The following is a 12,573-nucleotide window of genomic DNA, read 5'->3' as shown; positions in this document are numbered from 1 at the left end:
TGCTCTCTATCTCTTCCCCTCTCTTCCACTTTCTCTAAAAATCAGTGGAAAAATATTCTCTGGTGAGGATTAACAATAACAACAAAAAGATATGTGTGAGTGCAAGTAACTTGAGGAGCTAGAGTCTACTTTTAAAAATATATACATATATTTAATATATTTTTATTGATTTGAGAGAGAAACATCAATCATTGATTGACTGCCTCTTGCATGCCCCCTACTGAGGATCGAGCCCGAAACCCAGGCATGTGCTCTTGACTGGAATCAAACCTGGGACCCTTCAGTCTACAGGCCGATACTCTATTCATTGAGCCAAACCAGCTAGGGTTAGAGTCTACTTTTAAATATTTTTAAAAATTTTATTGATTTTTACAGAGAGGAAGGGAGAGGGATAGAGTTAGAAACATCGATCAGCTGCCTCCTGCACAGCCCCCACTGGGGATGTGCCCACAACCAAGGTACATGCCCTTGACCAGAATTGAACCTGAGACCCTTCAGTCCACAGGCTGACATTCTATCCACTGAGCCAAACCTGTTAAGGCTAGAGTCTACTTTTAAATATCCCATTTTCCTCCTTGGGTCAGAATCAGTTACATGAAACCAGCATAGAGCAAAAGAGTCTATGAATTAATTACTATCTTGATCCTTCTTACTGAAATGGTTTGGTTTGCAGGTGGCAAACACAGAAGATTATCCGAAGTTGAGTCTCTGCATTTCTGTTTTGGGATATAATTTTACATTTTAGAAAGATTTTAATTTAGCTGTAGACTAATTTCTTTCAGGTCTGTGGGCAGTGGCTGTGTCCAGTGCGTTACATCGAAGAGCACTTGTGGCTATTTAGGATGCACCAGGACCCTTGCCATCCATTTGCTCTGAGGCTGTCCCTGGTGTCCTGTGCCAGATTTGCAAATGTGGTCCAGAGCAGGAGTTGATGATTGCTCTGATAAGAACATTAGTAGCTTTTCCCAGCTACCCGATATTAGGGTTATTAGTTATGTCCTATGTAATTAGAATTTTAGATGCCAGATTGCTTGCTTACAATTAAAAATGAACTGCATAGTGAAGCAGATGGATCTAATCAGATAAACTTGGGTTCAAGATGACGTTTTGCCTCTTCCTAGCCATGTGACTTTGGGCAAGTTATTTGACCTCTGTAACCCCTGTTTTCTCATCTATTAAATGAGTATAATAATGCTATCTATGTCATAGAGTTAAAGATTAAATGGAACAATGCACTTAAATTTTGTATCTGGTGCATAGTAAGCACTCAAAATATGGTAGCTATTATCAATGCCTACTTTATCTCTAAAAAAATCAACAATTACTTAAAAATAAATAAAAATAAATAAATAAAAAATTTAAATTATATATGACAAAATTTATTCAATAACCATTTTTAAATCCTCACCAAAGCATATTTTTTCATTGATATGAACGAGACAGAGATTGATGCAAGAGAGAAACATCAATCGTTTGCCTCCTGTTCATGCCCCAACTGGGGATAGAACCTGAGACCCTGTGGTACACAGGATGATGCTCCAACCAACTCACCCAGGGCACCTTCACCACCTTTTCAGTGTACAGGTTAGTGGCATTTAAGTGCAGTCTTGTTGTTAGGCAGCCATCCCCACTTGAGAACTCTTTTGTCATCCCAAATTGAAAATCTGTACCCATGAAACAGTCACTCCTCATTTCCCACTTTATTCTACTTCCTTTCTCTGAATGTGACTATTCTAGGTGCCTCATAAAGGTTGGTTACTTTAAAAAAAAATTTTTTTTAATTGATTTCACAGAGGAAGGGAAGTGGGAGAGGGAGAGAAAGAAGGAGAGAGAGAGGGAAAGAGAGAGAGAGAGAGAGAAACATCAATGGTGATAGAGATCCATGGATTGGTTGCCTCCATGCCCCCTGTGGGGATTGAGCCCCCAATCCGGGCATGTGTCCTTTCCTGGAATTGAATCTTGGACCCTTTAGTCTGCAGGCTGATGCTATATCTGAGCCAAACCAGCTAGGGCAAGGTTGGTTACGTTTTTTGTTGTTGTTGTTGTTGTTTTTTAAATATATTTTATTGATTTTGTACAGAGAGGAAGGGAGAGAGATAGAAAGCTAGAAACATCGATGAGAGAGAGTCATCGATCAGCTGCCTCTTGCACACCCCCTACTGGGGATGTGCCCGCAACCAAGGTACATGCCCTTGACCGGAATCGAACCCGGGTCCCTTCAGTCCCCAAGCCGACGCTCTATCCATTGAGCCAAACCGGTCTCGGCTGTTTTTTGTATTTTTAATTTAAATTTTTTATTGTTTAAAATATTACATGAGTCTCCTTTTTCCCCCATTGACCTCTCCCCAGCTGCTCCCGCCCCCAGCACATGATCTTACCCCCCTACTGTCTGTGTCCATTGGTTATGCTCGTATGCATGCATACAAGTCCTTTGGTTGGTCTCTTATGGTTACGTTTTGATAGAAACTAAAGGTAAGTGATCAGCGTGGTCCCATGATGATGGACTGTTTAATAAGGTATTTGAAGAAGCAGGCATGGTAATGAGAAGAGGACTTGAGAGTTTGTACGTATTCGAGGCAGCGGAAGAGAAGAACTAGGGTGGGGTAGAGCAGGGCTTTGTGTATTTTTATGGTAACATCTTTGAATGTTTAAATCTTTCCATTCTTTTTAATAGTATATTTCATGAAGCGAAGCGGGGAGGGGGGTTGGGGGAGGAGAGAATGCATTCTCCCTTCCTCCCCCCCCCCCCCATTAGCTCCTAATATTACTTACTGAGCAACTCATGTTTTTCCTGCTGATTTTAAAAATAAGGTTCACTGCAGAATCTCTGAATGTTCCTTCAGAAGACGCATTATCAAAGAAGAGCAGTTCTCTATTCAATTTCCGTGACACTTTGTAAATTCAGAGATAGTGGAAAAGCGGACCGTATTATCAAGAATCTAGACTCTTTCTATGTAAATAAGGACAATTTTTCTCTCCGTAGGAAGAACTAAAGAATAAACAATTCTGTGTAACCTTTTTAATTTTATGCTAAATTAATTTTACTCTAATGGCACAGCTCCCTCTCATTTAGCTGTCCCAGTGAAGAGTAGTATTGGCAGGAGGAAATGACATCAGTGTGTAATGTGCCCGTTTGAGTGAGGGCCCTGGAGACGAGACACAGGAGTGAGCCCAGCGATGGAGGGAGGCCGAGGGGGCGGCAGGAGGGGCGCCGGTGGGCTGTGCTCACCAGCTGGTTCTTGGGGCTCTCTAGGAAATTTTTTTTCGAGCTACACTTGTGTGCTGCAAGCACTCTTGGTGAGCAGCCCAGATTAGGTTGGCTTGTACTTCTAGTGCCAATTAGGCAAGTCACATTCCATAAATCTCTGTCTCCCTTTGCCCCCCCAATTAGGTGTATTTTGCTATTTTAACATTTTCAACTTCATAAACGTTTGTTGGGAGGATGCGGGCATTTCTTATTTTCTGCTGGAGAGGCATGTTCCTCTCCCCTCCTTTCCTTTTAATCTTCCTGTTTCCTTGACATCCCTGCCTCTGAACTCCGCTGGCACCTCTGCCCGCTGTGACAGCTCTGCAGCCCCTCCTGGCACCTGCACCTCTTTCAGCTCTTGCTCTCCCGCCGTCAGTTGCAAAACGAGGCGGCTTTGTTTGGGAGGGAAGGGGAGAATTCTTTCTGAATATCTGCTTTCCTTTGAAGCCCGAGCACTTCAGAGACAATTGAACTGCTTTTAGGTTCTTCCTACCACCCAGTCTTTTCTTCTCACGGAGCCCGCCGCGAACACAGAGTTTTCTGTTGATGACATCGATTCGTTGCTATGGAAATAGTAGCTTTGTCACAGATTCAGCCCGGTGACTTCACCTCAGGTTCATGCGAGAGAACCGGGCAAGGCTTTAGGGGAGGACCTCATTAAAAGCGAAAGCTATCAATTATGAGCAGGTGAAAGGTAAATGGAGCCAACCTTTTATGCGATGAAAACAAAAGTGAACCGCCTCGCACATTCACTGCACGCCACCGCCCGCCCCAGTGTGAATTCTGAGCCGCGAGAGTCTTTGACGAAATCGGGACATTCAGATTTTGTCAGAGTATTTCTTCTACTTAAGTTTAAATCTTCGAACCCAGATTATTTGCACCAAAACGGTCTTCCTCTTTTGATCCTCAGGACATGGGCAGCAGCAGGTAGTTCCTTCTCCAGTCCCAGCAACCAGTCCACCAACCAGCAAGCCCCAGCCGCAGAATGGGAGCACGGGAATGGGTAAGACCCGCCCCAGGAGGCTGCGCGCTGATTATAAGTATCAGGCTTTTGAATAATGTTTTGAAATTCAATCTGGGACTAACGGGAATGTTCAGAATGCCATCCGTGACAAAGAATAAGTCCAATTCTCATTACAACGCATATGATTGAAAAAATGATTAAAGATAGTATTGTAAAGATACTTAATATGCCATTTTTTTTATCGGTATGATAGATGGTTCTCTGTTAATAGTATGTCTGGTAGTTTCTCACGTCTTGGGAGTTTTACACCTTCTTGACTTTGTGAATTTACATAGCTTTTACATTCCAGCCTTTTAACTATCTAGGATCCGATTATTAAATGCGGCTTGTCTCTCTCCAAGTTTCCCACTTAGGGCTCTTGGGTATTTATCTGAGCTGGAAGACAGTGTCATTTATATTGGTCCTAGATTTGCTTCTCCGTCTTATGGGTGAGAAATGGTTTCTTCTTTTAACTTTCTCCGCAGCTGGTCCCCAGAGGCTGGGATGGGATCATTTGGGTTCCTCCTGGCCTGACTTCTGGACCCACCATTGGAAATGGTGATTTGTAGGATTTAGTTGGATTCCTCGTTAGAGGCGCTTTTTTCCTGTTCTGCTTCACGTACACCAAATCCTCTCCTCTCAGCCGGTTTCTGTTGTTCAATGCTAAGAGTCTAGAAAAGGCAAAGTTAGCACATCAGTAATGTATGTGACTTTTCCCCATTGGTGTTGATGTTTTATCTACCTTACAAAATCTACCTACATCCTCTCTCTCTATAAGTGCATCTATTCATACACTACTCTCAAATTATCTCCTGTTAAAGGGCTGTGGTAGAATAAATTATCTAAAATGGTAAATAACTGCCCAGCTAGTGTGGTTCAGTGGTTGAGTGTTGACCGTGAACCAGGAGATCATGATGATTCTCCCTCATCATTGATGTTTCTCCCTCTCCCTCTCTGAAATAAATAAATAAATAAATAAATAAAAATAAACTATTTAAAAATATGTAAATAAATGGTAAATAACCTAAAAGTCACTTTCTTATGCTGAAATACAGATAGGAGTATGTTATTCTTATCTCTCCTCCCACAGACTTATTTTCTTGGTTGTCTGTCTTTGGCTTATATTAATATTTAATTTTTAAAAATCTGTCCTCTAAACACACAGCAGCTGAGTGGTAAAAGAAAAAAGACTGGATATGTTTTGAAGGGAAGCTGCCGGCATGGAAACGGGATGTATTTGTGTATTTTACATAATTGTGCATTACGTGTTAGGTAGATATCCACACATACATATTCTACAGAGCACACGTGCTTCTTTGCATAATCATTGTTGTGTATGTCGCCCTCTCTCAATTCCTCAGTTAGAAGAGAACATTTTAAAATCTGGGACCGACTGTGTATTTTTTTACTAAGTGCTACAAATACCTAGAATAGCCTGCTGTGGAAAAACTCAGTAAGTGCTGAATAATGGTAGATTTATGCTTCTGGCCAAATTCCATTATGAAGAAATGTTTTGATGTACAATAGAAGATATGAAATCATTGGACTAAAATACATTTTTTGGACTCGGGGGTTGAAGCTTTACAGAAACAGTATGCACAGGAGTTCATGTGCTTATGAGCTTTTATTACCTCTTCTTCTCCTGTGGGGGAGCTGTGTGGGCTTGGACTGAGGAGGCAGAAGGGATCCTGGTGGCCGGCCACCTACTTGTCCTGGACCAACAACTGATTCTTGCCCTTCGCTCCCAACTGAACCCAACCCCATAAGCTGTTCTGCACTGGGCAGTCCTGGAGACCAGTGGAGGACGGAGGTTTCTGGGGGTGTTTTGAGGTGATGTAATTGTGACAGGCATCCTTCACCTTGGACGGTTCATCCACTGTGACCCTTCCTAGCCTTTCTTTTTGCCCTTTTTCTTATGCAGCTAGTGACTTCCATCAGTTTTACCAGTCAAGGAGGTTGGCTTTTTTTTTCCTTTCTCTTTTTTTTTTTTTCTGACCCATGATCTTGCCCACTGATACACGAGAAAAGTTTAAGAAGGATGGATCAGGGTCTGGGTTCATTACCATCATTATCCTGACCTCGGGATTTAAGTCAGCAGACAGACGGTGAACTTCTGTGGGCCCAGTCCTCTCTCTGAATTGTTAGTTTAACCTCTTGTTTTGGTCTCTGTTTGATTTCCATATTTCTTGTTTGCTCAAAAGGAAAAACTTTATGCCTCTTGTTTTGTTACGATTTCACCGGTGACACCTCAGTAATTAGAGTTAATTTAGATAGCATAATGATTGTCCTTTTTGTTTTTAAAGGGTCCGCTGTACCTAAGGCTTATGGTGCCTCGAAGATATTTGGAAAAACTGGAGGTACCAGCCTCGTGAACAGTTCCGGGGGATCACAGGCCAAAGTGGTCCCCATTGCCAGCCTCACCCCTTACCAGTCCAAGTGAGTTACTCCGTAGAATAACTTCAGAATGTGCTTACAAAATAGTAGAAGAGGCCCTGGCCAGTTTGGCTCAGTGGATAAAGCTTCGGCCTGTGGACTAAAGAGGGAGGGGGGGTCCCAGGTTCGATTCCAGTCAGGGGCATGTACCTTGGTTGTAGGCTTCTCCCCTGGCCTGGGCCCTGCTCAGGATGTGTGCAGAGGGCCACCAATGGATGTGTTTCTCTCACATCGATGTTTCTCTGTCTTTCCCTCTCTCTTCCACTATCCCTAAAAATCAATAGAAAAACATCCTTGGATTATCGGAAAACAAAAACAGTATAAGAGGCTATTATGAGCTCTTGTCTTATTTATGAGTGAACTGCTACCACAAGTAAAATAGGTTTCCTCCCCTCCCCCCTCCCCAGGGCAGGAGGGTACAAATTGTTCAATCTTGAACACTTATCAGACAAGAATGGCCAAAAGAGCAGTCTGCCGTAGCATATTGGGCTTCATTCATTTTGAAATTTAAAATATTTAATGTTTAAGGATCATTTGATAGCCTGGCTGATGTGGCTCAGTGGTTGAGCATTGACCCATGAACCAAGAGGTCAGTGGTTCAATTCCCAGTCAGGGCACATGCCTGGGTTTTATCTCCGATAGGGGGCATGCAGGAAGCAGAGATTGATGTTTCTCTGTCATTGATGTTTCTATCTTTCTACCCCTCTCCCTTCCTCTCTCTAAAATAAAGAATTTTTGTTTTAGGTAGACATGTCTCAAAAAAAAAAAATCTGTTGATAGTCTTGTGAGTAAAACTAAATATTTGTTCTAATTCAGAAGTTGTTTATCTTATCATATAAATAGCTGACTTTTAGTCTAAAAAACGTTATTCTACTGAGACCGGTTTGGCTCAGTGGATAGAGCGTCGGCCTGCAGACTGAAGGGTCCCAGGTTGGGTTCTGTTTAAGGGCATGTGCCTTGGTTGCGGGCACATCCCTAGTGGGGGGTGTGCAGGAGGTAGCTGATTGATGATTCTCTCTCATTGGTGTTTCTAACTCTATCCCTCTCTCTTCCTCTCTGTAAAAAAAACAATAAAAACCCCTCAAAAACGTTACCCTGATATCATTGGCTTAAAAGAATCTGTTCTGTTTGTATTTACCCTGATATCATTGGCTTAAAAGAATCTGTTCTGTTTGTATTAAACACATTAACATACCCTGAAGAGACCTGTCTTTTGTATTACTTTGTTCCATTAAAAATTAATTTTAGCAGTTGCATTCTTCAGTTCTTTGCAATGCAGGGGAGATATATTTCCCTGTGAAATTATAAGCAGAGAAACTGGTATACCTCACGCCTTGTGCAGGATGGGCACAAGGACTGCGTGTCGGATCTCGTGCCTCTGACTTCATGCTGCTTCCGTGTGTTTTGCTTCGGTGACTTACCAACACCGTGTTCCATAGCCTTGTATTCTCTTCAGGGCGTGTGAGAAATGAGACAGACGTTTGACACCAGCTGTATCGGTTCCCATAATGAAAATAGTGGCAAAATATAATTGCTGGTATTACTGCGTTTTCTAGCTTCAAACCTTTCATTAGGGGGATATTGTTGCCTTGGTGATGCTTTTTTGGAGAAGAGAGAGAGATTATAAGTTTACTTATTTGACAGAATAATGAGTTAATGTTAAATCACCTGTATCTTTTCCTCTTTGCTTATTATTCTATAAACTGTCAAACCTTTGTGTCATCTTCGGGTTTAATTAGGTGGATTAAAATACAGGTTATATTGAAAAAAATGGAGTCTGTAAAAGATAAGAAAGGCTACGGGAAGATGTTAGGGAACCTTCCAGATCTTTCCCAAGTAAGACTTGGAATTCTAATGTGCTCTGTTTGATTTTGTAGGTGGACTATTTGTGCTCGTGTTACCAACAAAAGTCAGATCCGGACCTGGAGCAACTCCCGAGGGGAGGGGAAGCTTTTCTCCATGGAACTGGTCGATGAGAGTGTGAGTGTTTGTCAAGCAGCGGTCTGCTCCGAGGAACAGAAGCTCTTCCTCGCTCTGTGCGGCCCTCTGGGGTGAAGAGCCATAGTGGGCCAGAAAGAGCCATAATTGTTGTTTTTCCTCTTTTGTAGTCTTCGATGCTATCTGAGGGCAAAGGTCATAAATAAAATCCTGACCTTAAACGGAAGCATTTGTGGCGGTGAGAATTAGCTTTCTAAGTGTCTGAGGAGCCTCTGGGCAGGAGACAGCAGAGGCGCTCTGTCTGACTTGCTGGCAGGCTTCATTGAAGCTGTTGGAGGTGAAGTGTGCTCGGGAGCAAAGTGGAGCTTTGAGTCACAGTGAAAGGCACACAGTAGCCATGGTGATAAGCGAGTGGTTTTGTGGGAGATGGATTCTGACTCTTCAGACTACATGGATTCCTTAAACATGACCATGATGAGGAGACCAAAAATCCAAGTTGTGAAATACAGTTCGTTAGTTTCGTTTATATTTCCTAATGCTGTATGTACTTGAAGCATTCTCTTTTGTTTTGTTAATCTTACCCCAAGGGTATTTTTCCATTGACTTTTTAGAGAGAGGGAAAGAGAAATATTGATGTGAAAGAAACACATCGATTGGTTGCCTCCTGCATGCGCCCCACCAGGGCCCAGGCTGGGGAGGAACCTGCAACCAAGGTACATGCCCTTGACCGGAATGGAACCCAGGACCTTTCGATGCACAGGCCGACGCTCCATCCGACTAGGGCCGAAGCATTCTTTTCAAACATTTCCCATTTGTTCAAGCCTCTCTAAGAGCAGGTACAAAATAGGTAGTTTGTGGTTTCGTTTTTGGAAGATGGAATGACACCCCAAATATACTGTTGACTGTGATGTCTGAATCATCATCAGAACTTAATTTTTTTTATCAAATTATTGGCCTATTCTGTCAGTTGGCAAAAGTTCCAGCGATTTAAGTTTATCCATCTGTAGCATTTGGACTGATGAAAAGCAAAAGTGAAAATCAAAGTCACGAGCAACTCAAAAACATGTTTTACTGTAACATTTTTGGCAATGACTCCTGAATATGGTCTAATCCCTTGCTCAGTGCGAATGCGAGGGAAGCTGGTGAGTCACCGTGGCTCAGCCCACCTCCCGTGGGCTTCGGCGTGTCACTCAGTGTTCAGCGTTGTTTTATTTTTGTTGTCAGAATATCCAACTCACCATTGGGTTAGTTGGTTGTTTTTTTAATTCCTTTTTTTAGGTTTTCTAACTTGAGGCCGATGAAGCGTGATAACGGTATTGCCAGCGAGGCTTACATTGTTTTATGGGGTTAATAACTTGAATATGTGACTGTAGGACGTGTGTTTCCATAAAGGTGCCATTTGACACTAGGGTCCCCTGATCACGGCAGAACTTGCTGACCACCGCAGTTCTAACCTCTTCCATGCATCCACAGGGTGAAATCAGAGCAACTGCTTTCAATGAGCAGGTGGACAAGTTCTTTCCCCTCATCGACGTGAACAAGGTATGTAGAGCTGAGTCCCGAACTGAAACAGTCGAGGATGAGGGGTCCCCCCTCCCTTAGAGAGCTGTGTGGCGGCCAAGGGTCTGTACGTCTGATTTGATGGACGGTCCCACTTTCCGTGGCTTGGCCTCTTGCAGGTCTACTATTTCACTAAAGGCACTCTGAAGATTGCCAACAAGCAGTTCTCAGCCGTTAAAAACGACTATGAGATGACCTTCAATAATGAGACTTCCGTTTTGCCCTGCGAAGACGGTCATAATTTACCTACCGTTCAGTTTGACTTCACAAAGATCGATGACCTCGAGAACAAACCCAAGGACTCCCTCATCGGTAAGCCCGTGTCTGAGCGCAGAGAGAGGGGCGGTTATCACCCAGGGAAGGCGGGAGGCTTGCTTACCTGCTTGCTGGTCACCCTTTGGTCCTGCTATCCCTGGAGTCTTGACCATCTCCAGCTAAATCATTGTGCCTGTGTTTCAGACATCATTGGGATCTGCAAGAGCTATGAAGATGCCATTAAAATCACAGTGAAGTCCAACAACCGAGAAGTTTCTAAGAGAAATATCTATTTGATGGACATGTCAGGGAAAGTGGTGTCTGCTACTCTGTGGGGAGAAGATGTAAGTATTTGTGTTGAGCAGTCAGAGCGCGTGCAGAGGGGGGTGACATGTCCTGGAGGCCTCCCTAATGAAGGATTGGGCTGTCCACAGAGTGTTAGAAATCCTTTGTTTGATTTACTTCTCTGAGGTTGGGTTAGTTGGTGGTTTTGGTTTAAGTTTTATAGAGTGAAGTGCTATTTCTTCTACGTTAGCTTTGACATATCTCTAAGCAGATTCTTCTTCTTTTTTTTAAAAAAAAATATATTTTATTGATTTTTTTACAGAGTGGAAGAGAGAGGAATAGAGAGCTAGAAACATCGATGAGAGAGAAACATCGACCAGCTGCCTCCTGCATACCCCCTACTGGGGATGTGCCCGCAACCTAGGTATATGCCCTTGACTGGAATCAAACCTGGGACCTTTCAGTCGGCAGACCGATGCTCTATCCACTGAGCCAAACCGGTTTCGGCTCTAAGCAGATTCTGTGTGTGAGGTTACCTTGTATGGATGCCGTGTACCATGTATTGCATTCCCTCTGCTGTTGACTGTTATCCTTGTTTTCTACAAAAACATTCTGTGTTTTTCCTGCCGGTGACACCTGTTTGTGTGTGTTTGGGATTTTTGTTGTGATGCAGGCTGATAAGTTTGATGGTTCCAGACAACCCGTGATGGCCATCAAAGGAGCCAGAGTTTCTGATTTTGGTGGACGGAGCCTCTCGGTACTGTCTTCAAGCACAATCATTTTGAATCCTGACATCCCAGAGGCCTACAAGCTTCGTGGATGGTAAGTGCTACGGGGCTAACCAAGGGGGCGTTCGAGCCCGAGCTTTGAGAAGAGCTGGTTCTTGTGGTTCTTAGGATCAGTATGCGAGCTGCCTGCCTGCCCGGGACTTTGTGACTGAACGGAGCAGTGCCATTACACCTTCTGAGAGGACGGCTTTAAAGCCCTTAAACTGACAAACCTATAATCCCGAGACAAACCTGGAGAGGCGGAGGAGGAGGCAATTAGAATGGAAGTGTTAGCAGCTGTGTGCTGATAGCATCTCTCTCCTGGGTTTAAAGCCCTGGGCTGCCGAAACCCGTTTGGCTCAGAGGATAGAGCAGCGGCCTGTGGACTGAAGGGTCCAGGGTTCGATTACCGTCAAGGGCATGTACCTTGGTTGCGGGCACATCCCCAGTGGGGGGCAGGAGGGGAGGTGCAGGAGGCAGCTGGTCGATGTTTCTCTCTCATTGATGTTTCTACCTTTCTATCCCTCTCCCTTCCTTTCTGTAAAAAATAAAATAAATAAAAATCGATAAAACATGTTAAAAATAAAAAAAATAAATAATAAAGCCCTGGGCCTCTGTGTGGGGGGAGAAGGTGCTTTCTTGTTCTGTCCGGTCTTTGGTGCCGATGGCATCTTCTAGTGCGTATTCACTGGACCCTGTCAAAGTGCCCCGTGAGGACAGTGGGCTTTTGTTGGCATTTTATTGTTATTCTCAAAGCACTCAGGGGATGAGGGGAGCCTAGGAAAATCTCCTTGCTGTGTCTAGCTATTTTCAGGGTGTTAAAACTCTGCCTCAGAAGAGCACTTCACACTGAAACACGGTATGCAGGATCGATGTGGTCGGGGAGAACATGTAAGCTTGAGCTTAAATAATTTGTCTGGCTGTAGCCATGGGGTGGGGTCGGTTTCCAGCTGTTTCAGTGCTTCAGGAACTGAAGAATTAGCTCACATTGCATACTCCCTGCTTTTGTTTGGTGTCTAACGCAAACCAGTGGCACTGGCACTGGTGTGTGAGAATAGTTTCATGAAGCGTCAACTGGAGTATCC

General features: G+C 43.6%; 1 protein-coding gene across 6 annotated transcripts in view; it reads left to right on the top strand.

Moving 5' to 3' along the window:
* Window positions 1-12,573, top strand: part of RPA1 (replication protein A1) — a 47,603-nt gene that overhangs the window by 21,678 nt on the left and 13,352 nt on the right. For 3 of the 6 annotated variants that reach the window (XM_036408540.2, XM_036408539.2, XM_045571012.1), the window contains 7 exons: window positions 4,158-4,250; window positions 6,554-6,686; window positions 8,561-8,663; window positions 10,095-10,163; window positions 10,301-10,493; window positions 10,641-10,780; window positions 11,395-11,543. In XM_036408540.2, coding sequence (XP_036264433.1) covers window positions 4,158-4,250; window positions 6,554-6,686; window positions 8,561-8,663; window positions 10,095-10,163; window positions 10,301-10,493; window positions 10,641-10,780; window positions 11,395-11,543 — 880 coding nt within the window. The remainder of the gene's footprint in view (window positions 1-4,157; window positions 4,251-6,553; window positions 6,687-8,560; window positions 8,664-10,094; window positions 10,164-10,300; window positions 10,494-10,640; window positions 10,781-11,394; window positions 11,544-12,573) is intronic. The other 3 variants (XM_036408541.2, XM_045571010.1, XM_036408542.2) reach the window with 3 other exon arrangements.

The sequence above is a fragment of the Pipistrellus kuhlii genome, unplaced genomic scaffold (assembly GCF_014108245.1).
Source record: "Pipistrellus kuhlii isolate mPipKuh1 unplaced genomic scaffold, mPipKuh1.p scaffold_m20_p_39, whole genome shotgun sequence".
Lineage (NCBI taxonomy): Eukaryota > Metazoa > Chordata > Mammalia > Chiroptera > Vespertilionidae > Pipistrellus > Pipistrellus kuhlii.
Note: the sequence above shows the minus strand (reverse complement) of the source record. Positions and strands in the feature narration are given on the sequence as shown.